General features: G+C 36.0%; 5 protein-coding genes across 5 annotated transcripts; 3 read left to right on the forward strand and 2 right to left on the reverse strand.

Moving 5' to 3' along the window:
• The first annotated feature begins 1,564 nt into the window (after positions 1 to 1,564).
• Positions 1,565 to 1,984, forward strand: spp-9 (Saposin B-type domain-containing protein). Its single transcript, NM_077517.4, has 2 exons — positions 1,565 to 1,732; positions 1,780 to 1,984. The coding sequence occupies exons 1-2, from the start codon at positions 1,577 to 1,579 to the stop codon at positions 1,933 to 1,935; spliced, it is 312 nt and encodes a 103-aa protein (NP_509918.2). The 5' UTR covers positions 1,565 to 1,576; the 3' UTR covers positions 1,936 to 1,984.
• Positions 1,985 to 3,910: 1,926 nt separating this feature from the next.
• spp-21 (Saposin B-type domain-containing protein) lies at positions 3,911 to 4,275 on the forward strand (the record flags this gene model as incomplete). The annotated part of the gene is made up of 2 exons (NM_001029756.1): positions 3,911 to 4,066; positions 4,120 to 4,275. The coding sequence occupies 2 exons, from the start codon at positions 3,911 to 3,913 to the stop codon at positions 4,273 to 4,275; spliced, it is 312 nt and encodes a 103-aa protein (NP_001024927.1).
• A 592-nt stretch (positions 4,276 to 4,867) lies between these two features.
• On the reverse strand, positions 4,868 to 13,780 carry hrg-11.3 (C-type LECtin). Its single transcript, NM_077518.5, has 32 exons — positions 13,570 to 13,780; positions 13,289 to 13,523; positions 12,994 to 13,237; positions 12,112 to 12,244; positions 11,997 to 12,066; positions 11,820 to 11,889; positions 11,716 to 11,776; positions 11,347 to 11,577; positions 10,872 to 11,299; positions 10,695 to 10,826; positions 10,371 to 10,649; positions 9,888 to 10,287; positions 9,694 to 9,796; positions 9,554 to 9,645; positions 9,307 to 9,504; positions 8,636 to 9,262; positions 8,437 to 8,589; positions 8,297 to 8,391; positions 8,075 to 8,249; positions 7,871 to 8,026; positions 7,608 to 7,825; positions 7,126 to 7,561; positions 6,960 to 7,076; positions 6,757 to 6,914; positions 6,598 to 6,708; positions 6,106 to 6,553; positions 5,884 to 6,056; positions 5,647 to 5,838; positions 5,407 to 5,600; positions 5,261 to 5,359; positions 5,016 to 5,213; positions 4,868 to 4,970 (listed from the first exon to the last, which is right to left on the reverse strand). Exons 1-32 carry the CDS (start codon positions 13,628 to 13,630, stop codon positions 4,946 to 4,948), a joined length of 6,312 nt encoding a protein of 2,103 aa, NP_509919.2. The 5' UTR covers positions 13,631 to 13,780; the 3' UTR covers positions 4,868 to 4,945.
• Positions 13,781 to 16,047: 2,267 nt separating this feature from the next.
• On the forward strand, positions 16,048 to 23,213 carry F29G6.1 (Kazal-like domain-containing protein). Its single transcript, NM_077519.4, has 23 exons — positions 16,048 to 16,333; positions 16,707 to 16,823; positions 16,882 to 16,962; positions 17,695 to 17,881; positions 17,930 to 18,015; positions 18,081 to 18,307; positions 18,584 to 18,703; positions 18,749 to 18,805; positions 18,851 to 18,919; positions 19,475 to 19,597; positions 19,646 to 19,759; positions 19,808 to 20,026; positions 20,069 to 20,292; positions 20,652 to 20,872; positions 20,917 to 21,083; positions 21,130 to 21,302; positions 21,345 to 21,530; positions 21,578 to 21,918; positions 21,961 to 22,112; positions 22,220 to 22,305; positions 22,359 to 22,567; positions 22,772 to 22,927; positions 22,977 to 23,213. Exons 1-23 carry the CDS (start codon positions 16,243 to 16,245, stop codon positions 23,138 to 23,140), a joined length of 3,570 nt encoding a protein of 1,189 aa, NP_509920.3. The 5' UTR covers positions 16,048 to 16,242; the 3' UTR covers positions 23,141 to 23,213.
• A 9-nt stretch (positions 23,214 to 23,222) lies between these two features.
• ccdc-149 (Coiled-coil domain-containing protein 149) lies at positions 23,223 to 25,232 on the reverse strand. Its single transcript, NM_077520.3, has 9 exons — positions 25,081 to 25,232; positions 24,833 to 24,997; positions 24,599 to 24,775; positions 24,146 to 24,238; positions 23,966 to 24,103; positions 23,752 to 23,889; positions 23,629 to 23,704; positions 23,441 to 23,567; positions 23,223 to 23,393 (listed from the first exon to the last, which is right to left on the reverse strand). Exons 1-9 carry the CDS (start codon positions 25,123 to 25,125, stop codon positions 23,243 to 23,245), a joined length of 1,110 nt encoding a protein of 369 aa, NP_509921.1. The 5' UTR covers positions 25,126 to 25,232; the 3' UTR covers positions 23,223 to 23,242.

Below are 25,232 nucleotides of genomic sequence, written 5' to 3' on the forward strand. Positions count from 1 at the left end.
GTATTCCGGTTAACCCAGAATTTGGTACTCCGGTTAACCCAGAACTTCTTCTCAAGCGCGTGTGAAATGTTTTCAATAATTTTTATCAGATGCCTAGCTCATAATACATACATAGGAAATAGAATAAGTACTACAAAAAATCAGTAATTTCTTTGCAGGCAATGGGGAATACACGGGTTATATCTTGTTTTATGAAGTTTGATGAAACGACAAGAAAATGTAACCTTAATTTTAGCAACCTTAATTTTAAACTTTCCTCATTGAGTTATTTTTTAATTGTGCTGACTTTTCAGACAAGTAAAAATAAAAGAAATTGACCAGACGGTTAAAAATAGATTCTGGTGGAGCAGGGGCACGGGTGGCTAAGTGGTAGTGGTGTACCACTGTCACCCAAGAGGTCGCAAGTTCAATCCCACCTCACCCCAAAGGTTCACCCAGCCGGCTCGGAAAGTGGGTAGTGAATTTGGCTCACGAAAGGTAAATCGGCCATACCGCTAGTCCCGGTACGGCTTAAATTCAGACTAGAAGAGATATAAACGCCACCAGCAACCCTGATAAATCTCTTGTCCGCAGGAGGCTTAGGCTCACCCTTGAACCAAACGGACAACCTTAACCTTTACCTTTTTTTATTCCACGCTTGATAACTTTAAGCCTCGTACAAAAAACTATTTTATTTATTTTATAGATATTGCATGCCATCGTAATTTTCAGTTGATTAAAAAGAGTGCAAGACTATTTTTTGAATGTTTCACACATTAAATAGCAAGCAATCTTTTACGGAAACCAAACTTTAAAAAAAGTATTTACCCAAAAGTTTTTTTTTAACTGAAACTTCCACAAAATGTTGCTGGTCGGCAGGAAGTTATTGCAAGGTTTTCATAGACTCTAAGTTTATAAGCGGCTGCATGACTAATCAAAGAAATACGGTTAAATGATACGATATGCAAAGAAACAATGATGAATACATATACTTTTTATAACTTACTGACACCCCTAATTGTTTTTGCAAAATTGGAACTCCGGGTTGTGGGAGTTTTTGGGAAGAGAAGGGCAAAAAATAACAGGGTACGGTATTGGCGGAAACAGCTTATCAAATATCCTTTTTAAGTGAGAGGCTAAAAAAACAAAAAATTGTGATTGGGGAACGTTGTTATTTTGTAATGCTGAAACGCAGATAATAATTAATTGGCAGTCAGAAAAGATTTAGGTGGAAAGCTTTTTTGTTCTCTCGATAACGAGCAGAAAAAAATTACGTTTACCTAGTTATATGTCCTTGAAAAATTTTAGATTGTCTACCGAGCTTTTTGAACTTTTGTGACATAGGTATAAGTTGATTGCAAAAAAAATATCGTTGATAATCGTAGGCTAGAATTCCTGTTTCATGTCCTTAAGTGCTTACATGTGTACTTGATTTCTGAATATTTCCTATGCACAAACATGGAGCCTAGGTTTGTAGCATCCGTTATCGAGCGGAAATAAAATCAGTATAAAATGAACTTGTAAGTTGAGTAGCACATCTCACATTGTTTTATTTTCTATACATACATTCAGTTAATATTCGAGATTTTAGGATACAATGAAAACTGTTCTCTTTCTGGTTGCGGTTGTTGCTGTTACCACTGCTTTAGTTTTCCCTGAACAGAGAGCAAGTGCGTTTGACTGTTTCTTGTGCCGTTTGGCTGTTAACACCACCGATCCCCCTGTCGACAACGAGCTCCATATCGTTGAAGATGTAAGTAAACTTTCTTTAAATGGCTAAAATAGTTGTAAAATTTATAGAAATTCCTTGCCGAATGTAAGAAAGAACTCAAAGGAATCCCTTTTTTGGAGCAGACTTGTCTAAACTACGCCCACTCGGAGTTCGATCCGATCATCAAGGAGCTCGAATCTGGAACTGCACCAGAAGATGTTTGTAGAGCAATTGAACAATGCTAACAATGCCATTGAAATGTGTATTTCGTCCGAATAAACATTTTATCATTAAGTTTGTTTTTAATCGAAGTTTATAGCATAAATCCGTTAAATTCAATTGAAATTTTGTATTTCACAATTAAAGTTTGAATAAGCCTTCTTAATTAAATAAGTGTATATGCTACTAATTAGTTATAAAATAAGAAAAAAGAAACCACCGTGACCCTCGGTATAGTGCCGTGCGGAACCCCGAAAGCGCGGTCCCAACTTTAAGCCACATTTCTAGCGAACTCAATGAATAAAGTGTGGACATCCAAAGGAAAATTGAAACAAAGAGGGCATGCTGTTGTAATTCTTATTATCAAAATTATGATTGGATTGCTGTTGTTAAATAGTCAGGTTGGCCTGTTGCACCCCTAATGGAAAGTACCCGTGTAATCACTTTTTCTTATGAATTTTAGTGAAATAACCAAAAATGGTGGTCCAGAAACCTTAATTTTAAATGTTTTTTCTTTGAGTATAAACTTGAGTTATTTTTTAATTGTGGTGACTTTTTAAACACCTAAAAATGAAGAGAAGTCGACCAGGCGGCTATTAAATGTGATTCTGGTTTGAGCACTTTGGGTGCTCAAAAAACCAATTGTTTTCGAATTTAATTTTAGGTTTCGAACTCCATGCTGTAGAAGAAAGTAGGGTAGAGAAGTGCAAAAATAACGGTGAAAAGGCAAATATTATATACCAGCTGTTCGCACACGCAAAACGCGTGCTCCGACTGGCGTAATCTAAATTGATTAAATAAATTGTAAAGTGCTAAGCTTTTTGTACATTTACACATATTTTTGGAGTTTTAAGCTTTCAGAAAAGTTCAAGAAGCTTACTGATTTTTTTAGAATACGCTAGAAGTTTTCTGATTATTTTCAGAAAGTTCTAGAGCTATTCCGATTTCTTTCGCAAAAAATCTAGAAGTTTCCAGATTTTTCTAAAAAGTTCTAGAACTTTTTTTTCAGAAATAACACATATCTCTCATAATTTGAATCTCCCTCTAAAAACGTTTCTCAGAAACTTTGAATTCCTGCCAAAACTTATTGGTCTCGCCACGATAGGTCTTGCAACGAAGGGACTCACCAAGATGGGTGATTCACCAAGATGGGTAATTCTTTTTTGAAGGTTCTAAAATTTTCTCAAATTTTCAAAAGACGAAAAGTCAATTTTTCCTATACCTACCGTAGTCCTACAGCACTCCTACAGTACTACTACAATACCCCGATCATATCCTTCCACTAACCCCAAAGCAATATCCCTTCAAAAGACGAAAAGTGAATTTTTCCCAAACTACAGTAATCCTACCGTAATCCTACAGTACTCCTACAGTACTACTACAGTACCCCGATCATATCCCTCCACTAACCCCAAAGCAATATCCCTTCAAAAGACGAAAAGTGAATTTTTCCCAAACTACAGTAATCCTACCGTAATCCTACAGTACTCCTACAGTACTACTACAGTACCCCGATCATATCCCACCACTAACCCCAAACCAATATCCCATCATAAGCCATAACTTTGCACACTACTAATACTACATAGACTACAAACTATGGACAGACGGACAGTATTTTTTTATATATAGTTATTGATTTTTTAAAGTAAGAGGCCAATAAGAAGCAAAAGTCGTGATTGGGAGAAAATGGTTTGTAATATTGAAACGCATCTAGCTTTTGAACTTTCCACATAAGTATGTATACGTAGATTGCAAATAAACGACATCGTTGATAATCGTAGGCAAGAAGTCCTGTTTCATGTCCTTAAGTGCTCACATATGTACTTGATTTCAAAACATTTCATATTCACAAACATGGAGCCTAGTTTTGTAACATCCGTTATCAAGCGGAAATAAAATCAGTATAAAATGAACTTATGAGTAGAATAACACATCTCACACTGTTCTATTTTCTATACATATAATACATTGAGTTAATAATTAAGATTTCAGGACACAATGAAAACTGTTCTATTTCTGGTTGCCGTTGTTGCTATTGCCACTGCTTTAGTTTTCCCTGAACAGAGGGCTAGTGCGTTTGACTGTTTCTTGTGCCGTTTGGCTGTTAAGACCGCCGATCCCTTTGTGGACGAAGAGTTCCATATTGCTGAAGATGTAAGTTCATGTTATTTAAATGTTAAAAACAGATCCGAATCCTAATTTTATAGAAATTTCTCGCCGAATGCAAAAAAGAACTCAAAGGAATTCCCTTTTTGGAGCAGACATGTCTGAACTTTGCCCACTCGGAGTTCGGTCCAATCATCATGGAGCTTGAATCTGGAACTGCACCAGAAGATGTTTGTAGAGCAATTGAACAATGCTAACAATGCCATTGAAATGTGTATTTCGTCCGAATAAACATTTTATCATTAAGTTTGTTTTTAATCAAAGTTTATTGCATAAATCCGTTGAATTCAATTGAAATTTTGTATTTCACAATTAAAGTTTGAACAAATATTCTTAATTAATTTAGTGTATCCGCTACTTAATAGTTTGGCAACTAATGACACTTTTAATCGAGGTGCGCTTTTTTGTTGCAGGAATTTAAATAGGTATTTGTACCTCAAAATAAACGAATACATCTTTTAAAAATAATTTTGCACTGACAAATTTTTACTTTATCCAAAAATATTTTTATGTTGAGAAAAAGGGGATGCCACATTGATAGAAAGTGCTAAATTATATTTTGTTGGTTTTTTTTTGTTGGTCCAAAATATATTTTGTTTTTGTTGATCCAAAAGGACACGTTACTATTATTCAGAACTTAAAATTTCAAAGAAGTTGAGTGTTTTTTCTTCTACTTATTTTTGTAATGCGGGAATTTTTTGTACCTATTTGAAGAAACCAGTTTGAAAATCAATTACTAACGGTTTGAAATTTTGTAAATACAAAGGTAAAAGCAACAAAGTGTAAATTAAAAAAAAAACAAAATGTGTCTTTATTTGAATAGGATAGTTTGTTTATAATAAAATATTCGATAAAAGTCGGAGACGTTTAGTAGTTGCAGAAATTCCAGCGCCTGAAAAAAGTTTGAGAGTTTTGAATATGGAAATTTAAATATTACAAGCAAGATTGTCCTTGAACAAAGTTGACTCCGTAATTCATAAGATCATGGAAGTCCTGAGCTAAGTAGAAGCATCTTGGGTTGACCATATTGGTCAACTTGTCAGATGGCTGCATGTCGAGAGCAACTACAACAACTTCGTATAATCCTGAGCGTTTGATAGTTCGAAGAAGTTCTGAGGGATCGGCATCGGTTGGGCTGAAAATGAGCTTTGTTAGTTCTTGTTAAAAATTATTTTAATTTACTTGGTCTGGGTAACGTAGACAAGAAGATGTCGAACATCTGAACCAGTTCTATAACCCTGCGACGGCAGATCATAGTAATCTAACGCGTATTGAAGCCCACTGAAACAATTTCTTGTATTGAAAATAATTTAAAACATTATACTAACGCTGTGACATTTTGGCCATCAATTCCAATATATTGCATGTTGTAAATAAGTTCAGAAACTCGATCAAACGAATTTTCGCCAGCATTGTATGAGAACCCTCCATAAGCCTTGTCAGCAACCCTCAGAGCAGCGACTTGACCCAATCCGCTAACATAATTGAACGGTTGTACAGCTTGAACAGCAAATTGTTGGAGCTAAATGTGTAAAATATATGATTTCATCGATGATCTTAAAACTCACAATTCTGAATGTAACGTTAGAATCCTTGAGAGAACTGTCAATGAGGAAAAGTGTGTCTTGTTTTACAACGTTCAAATCACAGGTTGCTGGTGGTGGAGGGAGTGGTGGGCGTTGGCCGACAGTGCTGACATAGAAGTTTCTCTTCCAGTTGCTTCCGAATTCACTGCTTCCGTATATGATAACGTAGTATTGCTGAAAATGGAAAAAATTGATTTTCAAAACTGGTTGTACACTTACGTCATAGTCGAATGAGAACGGAGTAGTTGCATACCATTCGTAGCTACACGCAGAATCACGCTTTCTCATTTCAGTCGTATGCAGTAATCCGAATCTTGGCATTACAATTTGAACATATCTGACAATTCCGGCACCAAGACCATTTGCATGGACAACAATAGTGTTATTCTCAACTGAAAAATATTTTTATGTTTCACTGAATCACCACTAATGAAAACTTACGATTGACAGGTGCATAGTGAGTCGCATCATTTGTTGCTCCGTTATGACCATCAGATGATGAGTCAACAAATCCTAAGAATAATTCGAGATTTGATCTTCCGCGAACTGTTGCAAAACAGTTATTGCCGCCCGTTCCAGTCAGGAGGATTCTGTAGGTACCAGCACGGGTGGCACCAGTCTCGTTAACAGGGAACACTCCAATATAGTTTGAATCAGAATTAATAATGTTGTCAGGCAATGTGAGCTGATCACCGGATGGGTCAAACACTTTGATGGTCTCCATTAGTGGATGGTAGAAGTCAATTGAAAACTCGTACATTTCGTGTTCAACTTGGAAAATGATTTCGTCAGTTTGACAATTTCCATTAGAAGCTGCGATTCCACCCGAAGAGTATAGAGTTGGAACATACTGAGTGAGGAAATTTTTGGACAAATCAACTGCGTTCATCTGAAATGTTATGCTAAGATGAGTTCAGAAGTTAAACAAATTACTGTAAATGTATTTCCTTGTGAGTAGCTGATGATTTGGAACAATGCATCAGTATTTGGAGAGTTCCATCCTTCTCCACATGGCGAGTCGATAGCTGGGAATACAAAATTAATCTGCAATTTGACAAATACTTTCTAAAATTGATTTGCTTATGAACTAACGTAGGCCTTCTTAGTTTGAAGTTTCTGCGAAATTTGACCAACTTGAAGGTAATCTTCGGGGGATGATCTTGTGATTACAACGATGACAGAGTTTGGTGCTGCCAAAGCATTCATATCAAGAATGCTACTCAAAACACTAACAATTGGACGAGGGCACTCTGAATAGAATGGGCTTATTGAAATTTGCCGAATTATGAACTAACGAGAAGAACACGGAGCACTTCCCGGGCAGGACATTGTGCTGATGTTCTTGAGAGCAGTTACGATGTCATCAGAGTTGCGAGAAATTGTAGGTGGGTACCATGAATCTTTGTTGCTAGCTGAAAACATAAAAAATCAAATTTGAAAGCAGAAAACCACTGATCTTACTGGAATCAAATGGATAAAGAACAAAGTTGGTAAACCATCCTTGAGTAGTTGGATCGTTGTTAATGCTATCAAGAGATGCCTTCAAGTTTTTCTTCAATTGGAAGATTGATGATCCCATGTTGTAGGATGTTTCAAGCATAAGGACAAGTGTTCTATCCTTATCATTGAACGAAGTTGGATATGGTGGCTCACATTGGGCCAACTGGCAAAATTGGCCGGTGAACTGTGGGACTGAAGAACAATCACAAACTCCGCTTTTCTCGATTCCGCCGTTTTGACAAACTGGAGTGCTACAGTCGGTTCCAACCCAACCAGCACGGCAAACACAAACTCCGTTGTTTAAGAATCCTCCATTAGCACAGTTAATAACAGCCTTTGTGCAGAGAGCATCGGAATATCGTTCGAATGCATATCCGTATTGATCGATTCCAGTAAACTAAAATATTTAGATTATTGATCTCATCAGTTATCAAGATAATTACCTTGATGGAGAAGTCCGAAAGAGACCCATCTGTAACTGGACAACTGAATGGGGCAGAGATTGTAGCATACGTGCAAGCACGATTTCCAAGTGGCAACGAGTTTGTGATAGTTCTGTTGCTTGACAACACAGCATAATTGAGTTTTCCTTCCATCGACGGTTTGGTGTCAGGGGTGTATGGCAGAACTCCAGTTGGATAGGCAATAAGATAATTGCTATCTGAAATTAAACATTCAATTTTACCGAAACTCAAAAAATACTAACTTGATTGAATGTTGGCATACGTGCTTGGCTTATCGTTTCTCGGATCAGTGACAAATCCAAAGAAGACTTGAATATCAGATTGAGAGCGGGCTTGAATTTCACAACTTCCACTGTTGGATTGAACAGTAACTTTCCAGAGGCCTCCAGGGACAATATCTGTTAAAGATAATTTTTTGTTTCTGGAACCAAATCACTTTTACTTACTGACTCCCTCTCCAGGATAATATCCTTGCCCATATCTGTGTTTCATGCAAGCAGCAAAGTTGTTGGCTGCATCATTTGGATCAGCTGGCTCCCACTTTCCGTTGCTGTTTATTACCGCGTGGTTGTAAGCTGGGTTTGTTGGATCAACATTTGGTGCCCAGTTAGTATAACCAGTCTGGAAATAGATAATAAAAGCCTCAGACAAAATTTTGTTCAAATTACCAAAGGCTGAGCAAAGTTACCATCAGGAACATCCCAATACCATTGACCATTATTGAATGCAAGACCAATCCAAACTCGGTATGATCCAATTTGACCTAAACATTACTGCTATAAAACTATCAAAATGCTAAGTGTCTTACTAGCAACATAGTCGTTTGTTGCCTGGCTATCAATATGAAGTAAATATGCTTTTTGAGCATGGCACATATCCCATGTATCAAGCCAAGATAGTTTGTCAGCGGTGAATGTGAAGCAGTTTTGTTGTCTGTGATTCCAGAATGATCCAGAGCAGGCTAAAAAACTAAGACTATCAACGAATTAATGAAGTTTATTTTTTACCAGCCACATATTGGTTCAATTTGGTTTCAGGATCGTTTATAGCAACGAGCTCATAGTCCGAATTTTGCCCCTTTTGTCCGTCTGGGAATGTGACCTCGACACTGTAGAGATCAGTTCCAGTGACAGCAAGAGTAAGGGATTGGGTCCATCCATCAACTGGCATGTAATACGAAGTAGCACTGGTACAATCAGGAACGTAGTATCTATGAGAGACTGCAGACTTGTACATACTGACAATGAATAACATAATTTGATCGAGTTTATCAGTCATATAGATATCTCCGAGAGTCGTTTGTGACAAACTTCTGAGATAGTATGGGAACTGCCCGTTGTTTTCTGGTGTTGTACAAATGGATGAACCAACACCGACAAGATTAAGAGAAAGTTGGTACTGTTGAGATACGTCAAACAATTGAACGTAGGAAAGATCATTTGGCCCGTCTGAATCAGCAAATACCCAGACAGAAGAACGTCTCTCAGAAAGAAGTACGGCTCCAAGCATAGCTTGCTCAATTTGAATCTGGCAAGATGTCTCATCAGCAGCGTAGTTTGAGAAGTTTCCATTTAGATTGGTAACCCCAGCAACAAAGTCAGCTGGCCTAGCGGAGTTAACGAGCAAATATGAAGCTATAATTGAATATTACGACTGTTACCCTAATCAAGTAACATACTGTTTGAATTGACTGCGATCAAAATCCACTTATTAATCCATTTGTCAGATGCTTGTTGCATATCACGTGTCATTGCTTGAACATTGTCTGCAATTTTTTGAACAGCTACCTTCATAGTTGATCTAGTAGAAACAACAAAGGCAATGGATTGTCCATCGAATGAAACGTCAGGATTGTTGTTGAAAGTGGTGCACATGTCTGAAATATATAAGATCCCTATTTTAATTCAAATTTACACAGTTCATACATTGTTCGCAGAAAGTTCCAGCAGTTCCGACTGGGCAAACACACATTCCTCCTCTTGGTGTACCTCCGTTTACGCATTGAATATTTGTGCAACTAAATTGATATATGAACGTCAATCAAGTTTATGTTATTTTCACTTACTATTGTCCGTAAAAACCTGGTGGACAGATGCAAGTAGCGTTATTTGTTGGATCGGTCACTCCGCCGTTCTGACAAGAGTTTGGTGGATACGGTGTCGTTGGCGCTGAAATATGTACACGTTTCTTACTCAGTTTCCGACAAAAAAGTTAGCTATTGCGCCAAAAAAGTGATAAATACAATTTTTGAAGGCTTACTTCCAGAGCAGAAACCAGTGGTAGTTCTTTGGATGGTGAATCCCTTTCCATCGTCAGCATAGACAGTAGCATAGAATGGTTGAGACATGAAATCACAGAAGTCGGCAGCTCCAAAATACATATGGAAACCACATCCGTCTCTGTATTTTCCACTGGAGTAGTACATTGGTTTTTGGTATTTGTTGTCCACATTTACATTAGATGTAATGGAAATTTCAGAGAAAAGACGGAATGGATCGGCTACTTTGCCCTTAAGTCCTGTTAGTTGAGCAACAATGTGAGAAGATTGTCCGACGACTGGTTCCGAGTCACTAGCATCATCATTGACTCCGACGCTAGTTCCAATGAAAAGATCATATTCTGAGCGGGCTTGAACACGGTACGAGCACGGAGTATTTTGCTGCAAACAAAAACATTTCAATTCTTTCAGTTAAGCTATGTAGTGAGCAAAAAAACTGAATTATTCATTTCAATAGTACTTACCACATTTGACACAACTGTGACCAAGTGCTCACCAACAACGGGGTTTGAAATCTCATACAGTTGAGTAGTTCCACTGTCGACAATCTTCAGAAGAGTATTGGTATTTCCATTTGGATCTGTGACAGAAACTGTTAACTGTTGTCCGACAGCGAGAATCATGAGCTCAGTGGTTGAAGTGTCAACGAAGAAAACTCTCGTTGGAGTGGCGCAGCTAGCAAGATCGTCAATAAGTACCGAGTTCATTTTGTAGGCTGTTGCTTTGATCACGTATTGGAAAATCTGAACAAGCAAAATATGGTGTTGTAGGATAAATTGTAAACTAACTTGTTGCAAAGAGTCAACAGATGGTCTCAGGATAAGTCCTCCACTGTAGTAAGAAGCGTATTCGATGGCTTGGAAACCTTGGCTCATTTCATCAAATGCACAATTAGATTGAACAAAGTAGTGAGTGTATATCTGAAATTGCAACTTCTACTTATGTTAACATCAGTTATGTAGTACCGGGAACTTCATGCGAGTGTTTTGCTCAATGACGGTTTGCCATTTCTCGACATCACTAGCAGTTGCGTCAGTGAACAAATAGACTGGAGATTTTTGATAGAGAGCGACTTCGTTAAAAATAGAGCCGATCGCATCAAAAGTAGCATCCGAACATTGTCCAACAGCAGTTGAAGCTTGATTGATGGCAGCCAGGAAAGCATTTTGGTCAAATGCTGGGTAGTAGGTGTTGGTGTAAGCACCGTTTGCAAATTTAACAATGACAAATCCTTTGTATACTTCGTAGTTGTTGCCGTCGTTACTTGTTAGTTCTTTGTAGATAGCACTGGAGATCGCATTTAGGTTTTGATTCATCGAAACGGTGCTTCGAATGATAACAACCAATGTCTTGTAGTTGGTAAGATATTGTTCCCAGTTCAGTGGACAGGTAACTTGAAAGATATATTTAATATATAAATATAACTGAAACTTAACATACCATCTTGACAGTTTGTTCCATGGTATCCAGCAGCACATTCGCATAGATTACCGTCTGGATCTGGGAATCCGGCGTTCATACAGTTAACTTTTTCACATTGTTTTCCATTAAACAGCTCAGAGCAGAAGCATGTTTGGCCTTGGTTAGCAACATTGAGGAGTGTTCCATTGTTGAAACAAGTTGTCACCGGAGCTTGGGTCGTTGTTGGAGGAGCTGGTGATGTGAGAAGTTCTGAAAAAAGACTGATTGCAATTTGTAGTTAACAGTTATGAAACTAATAATTCTTGAACGCCTGAGCTCAATAAACTCATGACACTTTCAGCTTATAGAAAACTAATCATTCAAATAACAAAAGCGTTGTTGACTTACGCATGCATGAGAATCTTCCGGTTCTTCTGAAGTTAAATCCGTTGGCGTCAACTCCATCAATCTGAAAGAAAACATTAAACATTTTAATTTGAACTTCGTAGTACATGATAGAAGTAGGCATTTCCAAGTTGACATTGCCACTGTCCTGCATAGTATTCATACCCGCACTGATACCTGAAAAAATGAATGGGGAAAGTGATTTGCTTTTATAGGGGTGTTAATGTTTTCAGGAGATAAATCAAGTCTAAATGCTAATTATTTCCACAAATACAGTTCCCTACCTTCTTGTGAGAGCTGCTCTGTAGACTGGAGCCAAAGAATTGCCTTGGCGAATGGTGATAGATTGAACTTCTGCAATATAAAGATTTTGTTTTATATTTAAAAAACGAAACTAACGAGCTGGTGAATTGTCAACGTGAGCGGCCATATACATCGGAACACCGTTGATTGCAGATTCACCATATGGAGGGTCGTCTGACTGTGGAGAATACACAAATCCATCCACAGCTTTCAATCCGCTGGGGTCACCCTAAAACTGACTTCATGTGCTTTTGTATTGAAATTTATATGGAAATTACTTAAAATTGAAAACTATAAATTAAATATGCTTTATATAATGCTTTATATGTTGGAACTCTCGCAGTTTTTATAAATAAATGGCTGCTGGCACAAAATTTATAATTGCAAAATTAAAAATTGGTTGTTGGTTAATCAAAGATGGTTAATCAGAGATAAAAAACCTTTGTTTTATTTTATTTTTATAAAAACGTTTTTTTTTGCTAGGAAAACTACATTTCATAAAATAATCTGAATAATGACATTCCTTATCAATGTCTGAACTTTTGAAAACTTCCCGGTGCACTTGAAGCAAAATATAAGTTAGTATGTATGACATATACAATTCATTTGGGCAGTATGGAACATCGTTGTTTTAAATATAATTTGTTCTTAATTTTAGTAGACAATTCCAGGTTTTAAGAATTTCAGAAATTATGTAACTTTAGGTAAGGTTCTTTTGATGAATTCACTATATTATTCATTGATTTGATCTTTAATAACGACATGGTATACAGTATTTTTATAACGCGCCATTTTATTTCCAATTCCACGTTTTAATTCATTTTTAGCGCGCCCATTTTGATATGCCGAACTCGTAAAAATGTAGGGAGGCAACTCATGGTTATCAGTTTTTCATCTTGTTACGATGGCAAATGTTGAACATTTTGAATGAAAATGTGCGAAATGTAACTAGAAGGCAGACTACAAAATCTCACTTACATTAACTTCAATGATGCATTCGCTTGTTGGAACACCCTGGTTATCAATGGACAAGGTATATCCACCAGATGGAAGATCGGCGTAGACATTCAGAGAATAGCTATCGTCGGCTACGGAGTAAGATGGAGAAAATACAACTCCCTTTGCATCGGTCATATTCACATATGGAATTCCAGCAGCCGAAACATGGATTTGAATGGTTTGGGTAGGCTTGTTGCCTGTTGAATCGACAGGGATGTAAAATCTTGAAAAAAGAAAATCGTTTTGAAGCAACTAAATTAAAACTCATGCTTACGGTCCACCACAGCTTCCTTGGATAAACATAATCTCAATACTGGAAGTCTGTCCAGATGTTGGTGCAGGTTTTGGATCAGTACAGATTGGGTTTTTGCATCCATCACCAGTCCATCCATTTTCGCATTGGTTGGCAATTCCAAGAACGGCAAAAATCGCACGTTTTGCTCGAATATGGAAAGCATCAGTATTTGTTAGTTCGGGATAATAATTTGGTAGGTGATGAAATACGGAATCTGAAAAAAAAAGTTGTTTTTGTAAAATAGATTTAGTTTGAGTTACCAAGATTTGGAGCAGCTGCAACTGCTGTTACTAATAAAAATAAAGCCAGTAGGAGCCGCATCGTGTGCAGTGGCGACTCGAGCAGCAGCGGACTGAAACTGGAAGGGCTTGTCTTGCCCTATCGCATATGTAAGACCGTGAAAATTTTTTATTGTTTGATAAGCCAATTTTGCTATTTGCCCCGACGTTTTGCCGACTGCCACATTTTTGCCTTCAAGAACTAATATGGTTATCAAGTGATTGCACATGGCACCACGACGACAGGCGTGTATAACGATGGTTTTTTGATAATTCTGAATATTATTCGAATGAATAAAGATTATGAGCAAAAGTAAACGTGGGAATTTACTTCACCTTTAGATATTATTGCTCAAAGCAACATTTACAACAATGAAATGAATGAAAATATTTGGCTTAAAACATTAAGTCTGTTTGGAAATAACAACAGTGTAGTTCGGTCTACTGGCTTTACGTTTTACTTTGAATTAGACTATTATCATTGTTGGGAATGTTTACTTGTTGCTTGTGATTTTAAAAACGGTTCAGTTTTCAAGTAATCAGATCGATCTCGGAAACCCTGAAATGCAGATTTGTCATGGATATGTATCAAAACGAATGCTATGTGGTTAATATGTTGTACTAATTCGGTTAATATATAAACTTGGTTGTAATAATTCTAAACGCTCTTCGTGCATACTTAGATGATTTTTTGAGATCGTAGCATTTTAATTGACTTTTGAACAGATTGTAGTTGTTTTTTTATAAATTTCAAAAATTTTGTAGAAAGTATTAAATAGTGTAGGGCAGAGAAAGAATGTTATGAAAAAGATTGTTTTATATTTCTTTGTGTTTTATACTAAAATTTGCATAATCACAGTGTTCCTCGATATGTTTGTGCAATTATGATAGTTCGCTTTTGATCGCATACCGACTCGTTGGAAATATGTAGTTTCCTGATATGATTCAATTTCTTATCAGACCTATCAATTTAAAATTGCCAACAAATTAATTTACGTAAGGAGTACACACCCAAAATGGAACTCAAGTCAAATTTTGTAGCAATGTTTTGAAACAATTTTGTAAAAAAATGCTTATTAGAAACATTGTCTAAAAATATTTAAAAATTATTTGGCTAAAACTAAATATTTTCCGCTCAGGCCGACTAACATCAACCGCACCATGGAAAGAATCAAATATCTTTGTTTATAAGATATAATTTGTGTACCTTCAACTACATATGAACACACCCATGTTCGAAAATGATTACATTACTGCTGGCACTAAATATCTGCAAATGCAATTTTTCAATTATTTCTGAATCAGTAATAGTGATTTCATCAGGTCAAGTGAGTGTCGTCTGTGAAACTATTGAGATGAGTAAAAGAAAATTTAAATCTTACTATGATAACGAGGATTATGTTCCGGAACTCAATGAACTTAACTTAACTGAACGTTAATGAACTGTTTTGAAGATTGCACTTAAACTGTACTGAATACAGTTGCTCGTTTCTTTAAACTAATCTTCCGATTAAAATAGTTTTGAACTCTTGAATAACATACCGTATTTCCTCTATTAGTCTTGCATGCGAAAATAATTTTCAATCGTCACATAGGGGTGCAAGACTAATAGAGGAAATACGGTAATAGCGTAACAAGCATAACAAATGATTGAAAAATTGGATTTTTGGCTAAAACTACTCCTGTAGAGCCGAAAGTATCGAATATCGTACTAAAACTGGTCAAATCATTTTGAAATGTTTATATTAACAGACAAAAACGACAAAGAATGAGTTTGTACCAACCTTTGTAAAAAGAAAAGCACAGTCCCCCACAGTGTTTAAACATAAATGGTTTAGAAATGTGAACAAAATCATTTCCAATTGTTTTTTCCACATTTTTAAAATATTTTCAGTCAAAAACGTGTTTGCGTCGCTTTTCGACTACAAAAAAACAATGTTTTAAACGCTTTTGAGAACTTTTACTATAATATTTTCTAATTTTAACACCATTGTAGTAAGCTTCGATAACTTCTCTACTGACGCTACTTCACCTTAGTTGAGCCCAAAAGTACCTATGCTTCCAATAAAGCATAGCAATGCTGATATCATAGTGATTATCAGTTTTTGATTTTCTGAACAACTTTGCAAAGCTTGTTGAGACCACACATAATATTTTTACACATTTACAATGGGCATCAAGTTGTTTCATTAAATTCGCATCGTTATCACACTTACACCGCAACGGAAGCTGATATGGATCTGTAGCAAGTTCAACTAACAAATTATCATCTTAAGTGTCACTTTTCAAAATTTCCGTAGCTAGTGTAATCCCATCGAATCAGCTGTTCGATCTTTCAATTAAAGCTCGTTGCTATCCTTTCCCTTTTACGCACCCGTCAACCTCTCATTTTCTCGACGTAAGACCAAAAAAAAATGATGGGAGGAGTTACTGACGATGAGTAAAGAGAACTTGCCTTTTCGCAAGTTGACGGCCTCCAGTGACGGCGCCCGCATTTGACGTTACCCCTTGTTTGCAAAGTCTACGGAATCCTTCCGTGTCTTAAGAAGTACTTCCATACGGTTTCACACATCTGTTTTTGTGATTTATCCCATTGGGTTCTTAATCACTGATCATCTCCCTCAATCGTCTTCATGTGGAACACCGCCAACCAGCATGCTTATCCGTAGAAACGTGTTTCTTTCTATCTTATTTCTCCTAATAATTGTTATTGATAGCAGGTGTGAAGAAGAAGAGAATCAAAAAGGTATACATAATTAACAATTGGCCACGAATAAAAATTTTTTAAAAATTATCTTAGTTAGTTCATTTATCTTTTTCCTTACAAAAGTCTTACTTCCTTCCTCGTTTCCTACATCCATTTACCTACTTGTGTGTTCTTACCACTTTCTGATATTCTTTTTGAAGGTTATTTTTCTGTTCAACAGGTCTAGCACAGAAAAACGTGTGATAGATATGAAGAAGAAGTCAAAGATGAGACAAGTGTGAACATCTTTATCCGGATGTCTTCTTTTTATTCCTTTTGGTGGCTAATGGCTAGAGTAATGTGTTGAATGACAGATATGATGTTTATGAGTGAAAATACATGCAAGAGAAAATGCTAATTTTGCTTTTTACAGGATTCTCGCCACCACCGGATTGCGACTGTCCTAGCGTGATTCGTCCTGTTTGCGGGACCGACAACGTTACTTACAACAACTTGTGCTTTTTGCGATGTGTTCAACGCACAAACGAAGGTACTCTTTGTTTTTTAGATATGACCCCTATGTTACGATTAATGACTTATTTTCACAGATCTTCTTTTCTTTTACAACGGCACCTGCTGCGACAAAAAGGAGTGTGAGAAAGTAGGAACGCCGATATGTGACAACTTCGGTTAGTGTTTGAGAATTAGATTGGAAAAAAAATCATTTGCACTCGTTCAAATAATATACATATTAGAAAAAAGTGTGTAACGTCTAGAACTAATCGCATTATAACAGAAGTTGTTGAACTTTCAGAATTTTAATTAATTTTGATAAAAATATATTGGTTTCATTTTCCATTCAGTTGTGAAGTATATATAACGTAATTGGGGTTAAAACAATGACATTCTGAAAAAAAAAACGTACGTGGAGTGCATAAAAAACTGATCCTAATAATATTTCTCAAAAAAAAGTTTTTTATTAAATAAAAACTTGCAAACGGTACGCTAGTTTAAAAATCGAATATGTTCACGGAGCATCCGATTAAAAATATTCAAACCTCTTTTTTAATGTCAATATTTGTTCCTTTTTAAAATTGAAAATTTTATTAATGTTCTAGATGGCAGAACTAAACTATAAAAACTCATTGTGATAAACTTAGTGATTGTAACAAATAAATCAATCTTTATAATTTTATTAATGAAATATTTAAAATACTTTCGAACACGAAAGAAGTTTTATAATGTTTCAACATTTTGACAAGAATTTTATACATAATATTTCTGAAAACAAACAAAATTATTCTACTGAATACTTTATTTCGAAAGTTTAAAATAACTTCTCACATGAAAGAAGAAGTTTCCAAAAATTATTGTTTACCCTGTAGTTTCTAAATATTTTCACAGAAGATTTTAATTTTTAGGAGAAACACATATCAATGATTGTCATTTTGCTCAATTTCAATGTATCATGAAGAAAAGCATGGGCTTGTCGTTGACGAAACTACACATGGGCCGATGTTCTTCGAAAGACTGCAATCATAATTGTACGAATACTGAATTCGACCCGGTATGTGACACGAATGGGTCTGTGTATCGAAATCTGTGTGTGTGAGTGGACAGTTCGATCACCGTCTGATAAACATGTTCCGTTTCAAGGTTCCAAATGCGAAGATGCGAATTACAATTAGAGAGTCAACGAATTCAACTGGCAGAGGATAGAAAGTTTTGTTTGAGGAGTCGAGGTAGGTGGTAGGAATGTGTGGAACGACAATCACATGGACTTTGGTGATCTGATTCAACGGTTTAGAGACCCAGCGATTCAAATTGGCCGGAGTGGAATCATACACCTCCTACGCAGATGAACCTTATTTGGAAACGACGGAAGCCAGCACTGTGGCACCCGATCTCACAACAACTGCATCCACAACAATCCCGATGAAATCTGAAAAACCATCAAGAAATGAGACTTTTATTAACAAGGTCATTGCAAAAACCTCTGCTTCAAAGCATCGTGAAAATCATTCACCTCTGACGGTTAGTTTTTCTAAGAAGCGGTAAACTCTGTCAGTAATCGGTGTAGTAGGTATGCTTAGAGGCGATAGAATCAAAGCCATTATTCAAACTGATGCTATCTCCGATTACAGCATTTCTTTTTCGCTTTCAAAAAAGAAAGACCAGGCTGATTTCACAAAGACTAAATTGTAACCTTACTTGACATGTTTTTTTCTTTACACGGTAAAAATTTAAGCAAACAAGTCTCGAGAGGCAGAAAATTTGAAGAATGTCAAAGATTTCGAATTCCTCTTTCAGCGCAACGATCTTAATCGTGCATGCAGTATCAAAGAGTGCGATAAATCATGGGATCCGGTCTGCGACACTAGAAATCGAACTCATAAAAATGTTTGTCAGTTCAAGTTTTTTGCTTGCAAGGTGAAAATAATTTATTGGAGATAATGCTCAAACGTCACATTTCAGATCAATAAAATAGATGGCAGTGTAATAGATATTGCTCATTCAGGAGCTTGTAGAGCAGTGAGTTTGAAGGAAAATTTGGATTCAATAATGTTTTCATTTTAGAGAAAAAGTACATGTATAACATGTCCAAAGGATGAGAAAAAGATTCCTATTTGTGATAATCGTAATATGGTATGTATTGAAAATAAAAAATTAAAGTTTCCCAGTTTAAGTTTTGCTCGTCGAGATACCTTTTCTTTTCCTGTACTCTAAAACTAAGTTCTTAATCCCAAACCAATATCATAGTAGAACTTTTCAAAAAGTGTTTGAAACATTTTTATTGATAGTGAAAAATACCAATTACTGAGTTTTTGCCACTTTTGGAGAAAACTATAGCACTGCTGCATGTTGGAATTTCTACAAAGTTTGAATATTAATTTTTAAACATAGATCATAAAATTCAAAGAAATCAGATGTTTTTTGATCGACGACTTCCAAAAAAAGTGAAAAACTGCGATTTTTCCAATTTTCAGAAAATCATAAAAGTAATAAAACAATATATTTTTAAATTATGCTATTTGGTCACTGTAAAGTCATAGGCAAGTTTTAAAGCAATGCTTCCACTTGCGCTACTAAAACTTTAAGAACCTATGCAATACTTAAAATTAAACGTCTAATTATACTTAATCTCTAAATATGCTATATTTAAATTCTGTATACATATGTGTTTTGAAGTTTATATTTCAGACGCATCCTACTCTTTGCTCTTTTATTCAATACAATTGTGAGGCCAGAAACAATGAAGATGAAGAACGCGTGCTTGTTCACATCAAATCGTGTCATGAGAGAAGTCCTCAGTTTACTCTTAAAGTACTGACTGAAATCGAGAGAAAAGTCACGTAATTTCTCAACTTCCAGGACGAAATTTGCCCAAGGACTTGCAGTCGCGACGTGAAGCCCGTTTGCGATGAAGCCAATAACACTCATCAAAACCTGTGTCATTTTCAGCAATACAATTGCAACATGCGAAAGGTTTAAGTGTTATTGAAAAATTGATGCACTTACCAAACATTTCTTCAGCTAGGAATTCGCTCGCCGTATTTGAGATATTTGCGGCCGTGTGTCAAAAATAGAAAAATAGATAATGCAGTGGAAAATGTGGAGATGAGGGCAACAGTTTCAAATGTTGTAATAAAAACTTCCAAATCAGTTGCTGAATCAACCACTACTTCACAGTTAAAACAAACTGTTGCATCTGAAAAAACTACATTCATTGTAAGCGCATTTGAGAAAGTCTTGGTAAGTGAAAAAAATCGTCAAAATCGAAAAATTGTTTTTAAGAAAAGTACCACAAGCACTCCATCACCCTCATCAACAATCGTGACAACGACAATTAAAGTACCAACAGTCACATTTTCAACGCTTCCGGACCCAACGACAAAATCCATTTTGGAGATAGAAATCGAAACCACAACACCACTTGACGTAGCTTTCTTCGATTGTCCAAAACCTAATTGCCCAACAGATGGACAACCGGTATGCGACTCGGCAGGAAATTTGCATGGGTAAGCAATTACAACTATCTCGTTGAAATTTTATTGGAATATCATCACACTTTTTGTCAAATCAAATTTTGGAAATGGGGTTGAAACATTACGAATTATTGTTCAAAATGTCATTGGAAAAATGCATATTCACTGAAAAATGTGTTGAATCTTATGGGGTAGATGTACCACAAATTATCACCTTAACTAATTGTTTAAAATCAGGTTTTAACTTACCATATAAAATGTTTGTATACAGCTTTTACACAGTAGCCAATACTTCAAGAGTAATTCTTGATGAGTTTCTTGTACAAAATCAGTCCAACAATTTCAATAAACACATTAATAATTTTATTGAAACAGCATTTTCACTATTTCAGAAATCTGTGCGAGTTTACCTACTCTCGCTGCATTGCTGCTAGCAAAGGACATCAAATTCACATTGCTACTGAAGAGAACTGTATTTCAAAGGAAGCATGCCAAATGCCGTGCACTGATGATAAACACCCTATTTGTGCATCTGATTTTTCCACTTATGAAAATCTATGTCAGTTTAGAAAACAGAAATGTTTGGATTCTGAATTAGAAGTTTTATTCAAAGGTTACACTTTTTGGAAAAAAAAACATTCAAATAGTTGAATTCAGGAAAATGCAGCGAATGTCTAGATTCTCCATGTGCTCTCCCAGCAGAAAATTCCCCGGATGAGTCTTTTGTTTGCTTGGAAGACCAATCTACAAAATCACTGTGTGAATATCAAATGTTGTCTTGCATTTTTGAGCGCGGATACGGTGTGAACCTAACTGTTCAATATGTAAGTTAGGAAAGAAATTGTTTCATCAATTGTTTTTGATATTCAGATTGGAGTATGTTGCCCTCCTGTTGAGTCATGCGATACTGAAAAACCGGATCCAGTCTGCACTGATAGTGGAGCTACGTTTTTGACAGAATGCGAACTAAACATCGAAAACTGCAAGCTGAAGAAATTAGATCAACCAAAGCTTGTCGTTGTTTCACAAGGGATTTGCGAAAAGTAGGAAAATTATGAAAAATTGAAATGCAGATCTTGTTTCAGAGATATGCTAACCGATGACTTTTCAAGCAATCGAAATTTCCAAAAACCAAACATAGAATTCAAAAGAGAAAATACTTTTAATTGTTCTATGGAATGTGACAACTCATATGATCCTCTATGTGGAACTAACGGAGTTACTTTTACCAACGCATGCTCCCTTCAGAAAGAGATTTGTGAATCGGCGAAGTAATGAAGTTTGATAGTTTTTCAAATATAGATGATCAGAGTTTCAGCTCGACGATTGAAGTTGCTTACACCGGAATGTGTTGTGATACCAACTGTCCGTCCGATTTCAGCCCAGTTTGTGATAGTAAAGGAAGTACTCATCAGAACATATGCCATTTCGGAGTCAAAAGATGTATTGCCGAACGAACATTTGGGGATGTTCTTACAATTGACAAATTTGAAGTTTGCAATGAAGTCAAGGAATGTAACAACGCGTGTCCAAAAGAATACAGCCCAGTTTGTGCATCAAATGGGCAGAACATTGTGAACGAGTGTGAACTAGATAAAATTCGATGTCTTGTAGAAAATAATGTGACAACTGGAGATAAACTGGTGAAAGATTACGACGGTTTGCAATTTTTCTAGTTTCAAATAAAAATATTAATTTCAGGAGAATGCTGTAGAATCGAAAATTGCGACATTTCTGTCTTCTCACCAGTTTGTGATACTGAAGGAGTAACCCATGCGAATATGTGTCTCATGGATCAAAATGCATGCATTCAGATGAAAAAGAACAAGAAAACCATTCAAGTTTCCTATCAGGTAAACTCTGAAATAAATTTTTGAACGAAAGGTTTCCAATGCCATTATAAGGACAAAAATATTATTTTTTTTTTAACTTTAAATCAGATTAGTTACATTAATTAAAGGGACAATGCTGTAACCAGCCATGTGATGAAGATAAAACCCCAGTTTGCGACGGAACAATTACACATCCGAACATTTGCAGATTCAGGTAGGCTCATATATTGTCCTATTTTCTGTGACCGCAAATACTGACACTTTCAGAATTGCACAATGTGAAGCAGAACGAGTAAACAAAACGCTCAGCATTGCCTATTCAGGAGAGTGTTGTCTTCTCCCAAAAGGAGAGTGTGAAAGTTCTGGAGCAGTTTGTGATTCAGAGGGTCAAACTCATATGAATCATTGTGTTTATCAACAAAGAAGATGTATGGCACAAACCATATCTCAGAAGACTCTAAACATTGTTCATACAGGTATATTAAAGTTTTTTCAAACCAACAACAGCAAAAAAAAAGAGCAAAAAAAATGAAGTTGAAATTTTTCGTGTACTCAATATTAACTCATTGAATACACATGTTTAAAATGGAACATGTACATATACCTGACAATTTGATTATAATGAATCACCTTAAATAAAAAAATAAATTTCAAAATTTCAAACAGATGCAACTTTTCAGGAGAGTGTTGTGCATTAGCTTCGTGCCCAAAAACCGGACAGCCGGTATGTGACTCAAGAGGTCGAACTCATGATTCTCTTTGTCACTTTCATAACTCAAAGTGTATATTTGACAAGATTCATACTCAAAACACAACGTTAACCCTGGACTACCAAGGTTTGTTTTCTTGTTACTTCAATACAACTATTGAACTACTTGTTTTCAGGAAAATGCTGTCCCGCTGGATGTACAGATGAGTTGTCTGTTATTTGTGACCAACATGAGAACATATACCGAAACTCGTGTTATTTTAATCTGAAAGCATGTGAAACGTGGCGACGAACACAAGACGTGCTTCTTGCCACACCCTGCCCGCTATTACGAACGTGAAGATTCCCAATCAAATTATAATTTAACTTTTTTGTTTTATAGTTGTTTTTTTGTAAATAAATGGTGAGATGTTTGGAAAAGGTTGACATTTAAACGATTTATTCATTTACTCGATGTACTTGCCACTGCCTTTGGGACTACCAGTTCAATGTCTTCATCTCGAGGGAGTTCATGCCTCGGACTTGAACTTCTTGACTTTATATCTAATACAGCAAGCTTTGATTCAACTTCATGTAATCTCATTCCCAGTACTCTGAAAAAAAAACAGTATTCCTTATTGAAACGTTGTATGACTCCCACTTGTTAGCACGACGTGAGTGTGCCAACGCCATTTGCTTATCATTGCACAAATCGAGCAGAATAGTTGTTATCGCACGATAATCGGACTCGACGAGTTCGATGGCATGAGAAGCTAGCAACTCACGAACTGAAATATGCCGGAAAATAATGGAATACGAAGTACAAAAACTGTGTCCAAAAAGTCTCACTTTGTTTCATATTGATGACTGCTACACTTGGTTTGTCATCTCCTTCGCCAGCCTTTGGAGATCTATTCACCATCGTCTTGAAATAAAATTTTCACATAGGCGATAATGATTCCAAAAAGTTACCTGTACATTTACAGCTTCGGCCATTTGTTTGTATTTGGCAAGTGTCATTTTTATGGACTCACTCTCTTCTTCTGCAGTGTTTAGTTTGGCTTTCAAAAACCGGTTTTCGGCCACTAAACTGTCCAAATCTTCGGCCACCTAAATACGCCAATTAGAATTCAACTCAAAAACAATCCGAATACCAGGTGTATAAAAAAGGGAATACTTGACTTACCCTTCTCGGATCTCCATTCAACAAATAACTCAACTCGTTGCTCAATCTTGCTACCTTCCGCTGCATTTCGTCGCGTTCCATGAGCAGCTCTTCTTTGATTCCAAGCATAGACCGGAGATCCGATTCAAGACCTTTGCACTGAAAAACAATTATGGCAAACCAAATTGAAACGGAACAAACCTTTGCCTGAAGTTTTTCATGAGCTTCCAGCTTTGAAACTTCGTCATTTTCCGTTGAAAATGAATTTCGAACCGGTCCTCCCATTTTTTCTACCTAAAAGCCATAAACATTGAAGCTAATTTTAAAAAATTAAGTACAAATTTCGCAAAATGTTTTTATCGAAGATTGTTTATAAAACAATATAATGGCTATAAATTAAATTTATGCTACATAATAATATTAGACTTTGCTGCAAAGTCTCATATTATTATGTATGAACTTTTTAAAAAGATTAAAAGGTATTTGTACCTGAAAAACGAATGAATCAATTTTATGAAATAAACTCGTTTTTTTGTCAAGATTTTTTGTTTCTGTTGCAATAAATCTCTCAATATAATCATTTTAAATTAAAAAAAAACGAAATGAAATAAGTAGAAATGTTTCTCGATATTCTGTAAATATTCAAATGTTTACCTCAAACTGAGCAATTGTCTGTCGAAACGTTTTGCAGTCTTTTTTCAAGTCAGCTTTTTGGTCCAACAATTCTTGCCTGTCGGTCCTTAATTGTTGATTTTCTCGCTTGTACTTTTCAATATCTTCTATCAAATCCTGTCGCTCTGTTCCGAATTTTATTTTCATGTCGTTCTGACACTAAATTAAAATTCGTTAAAAATTTGATAATGATTTATTTAATGAAGGTTGACTTACCGCACATACTAACTGCAATTCTCTTTCAGATCTTTCCAAATTTCGTTCTAGTGTTTCGACTCTGGCCGCAAGTCCCTTTTTCTCATTCTCAGATTTCTCCAAATCTTGTCCGAGTCTCACGATCGTGTCTGTTTTCGCACCGCATTTTTGTTGGAGAGCGGTAAACTATAATTATGTATTAAACATAGTTATAGTCAGAAAACGATTTTGCAAAAAAAATATATAATTTTTTAATAAAAAGTTCTTACTTGTTTCTTGAGCTCGAGAATCTCCGCATTATTATTTTCTTTCATGAAGATGGCACAGCTCAAAGAGCATTAGAAGACTAAATAAGGACAAAAATCGATATGCACAGAGGGGGAAGAGAGGGCCTCACTGCTCCTCGCACACGTTTTCCATG

The sequence above is a fragment of the Caenorhabditis elegans genome, chromosome X (assembly GCF_000002985.6).
Source record: "Caenorhabditis elegans chromosome X".
Classification (NCBI taxonomy): domain Eukaryota; kingdom Metazoa; phylum Nematoda; class Chromadorea; order Rhabditida; family Rhabditidae; genus Caenorhabditis; species Caenorhabditis elegans.

Bases quoted from the DNA above. Each gene is read 5' to 3' on its own strand.
- ccdc-149 (NM_077520.3), bottom strand. From the start codon at position 25,125: ATGAAAGAAAATAATAATGCGGAGATTCTCGAGCTCAAGAAACAA. The intron at 24,998-25,080 runs GTAAGAACTTTT...ACATAATTATAG, and splicing joins TTCTCGAGCTCAAGAAACAA to TTTACCGCTCTCCAACAAAA. The intron at 24,239-24,598 runs GTAAACATTTGA...TATGGCTTTTAG, and splicing joins AGACAATTGCTCAGTTTGAG to GTAGAAAAAATGGGAGGACC.
- F29G6.1 (NM_077519.4), top strand. From the start codon at position 16,243: ATGCTTATCCGTAGAAACGTGTTTCTTTCTATCTTATTTCTCCTAATA. The intron at 21,303-21,344 runs GTAGGAAAATTA...ATCTTGTTTCAG, and splicing joins TCACAAGGGATTTGCGAAAA to AGATATGCTAACCGATGACT. The intron at 22,113-22,219 runs GTAAACTCTGAA...CATTAATTAAAG, and splicing joins CCATTCAAGTTTCCTATCAG to GGACAATGCTGTAACCAGCC.
- spp-9 (NM_077517.4), top strand. From the start codon at position 1,577: ATGAAAACTGTTCTCTTTCTGGTTGCGGTTGTTGCTGTTACCACTGCT. The intron at 1,733-1,779 runs GTAAGTAAACTT...TAAAATTTATAG, and splicing joins AGCTCCATATCGTTGAAGAT to AAATTCCTTGCCGAATGTAA.
- hrg-11.3 (NM_077518.5), bottom strand. From the start codon at position 13,630: ATGCGGCTCCTACTGGCTTTATTTTTATTAGTAACAGCAGTTGCAGCT. The intron at 12,067-12,111 runs GTTAGTTTCGTT...TTTATATTGCAG, and splicing joins CGTTGACAATTCACCAGCTC to AAGTTCAATCTATCACCATT. The intron at 8,250-8,296 runs GTAATTTGAACA...ATCTATTTCCAG, and splicing joins GTAACTTTGCTCAGCCTTTG to ACTGGTTATACTAACTGGGC.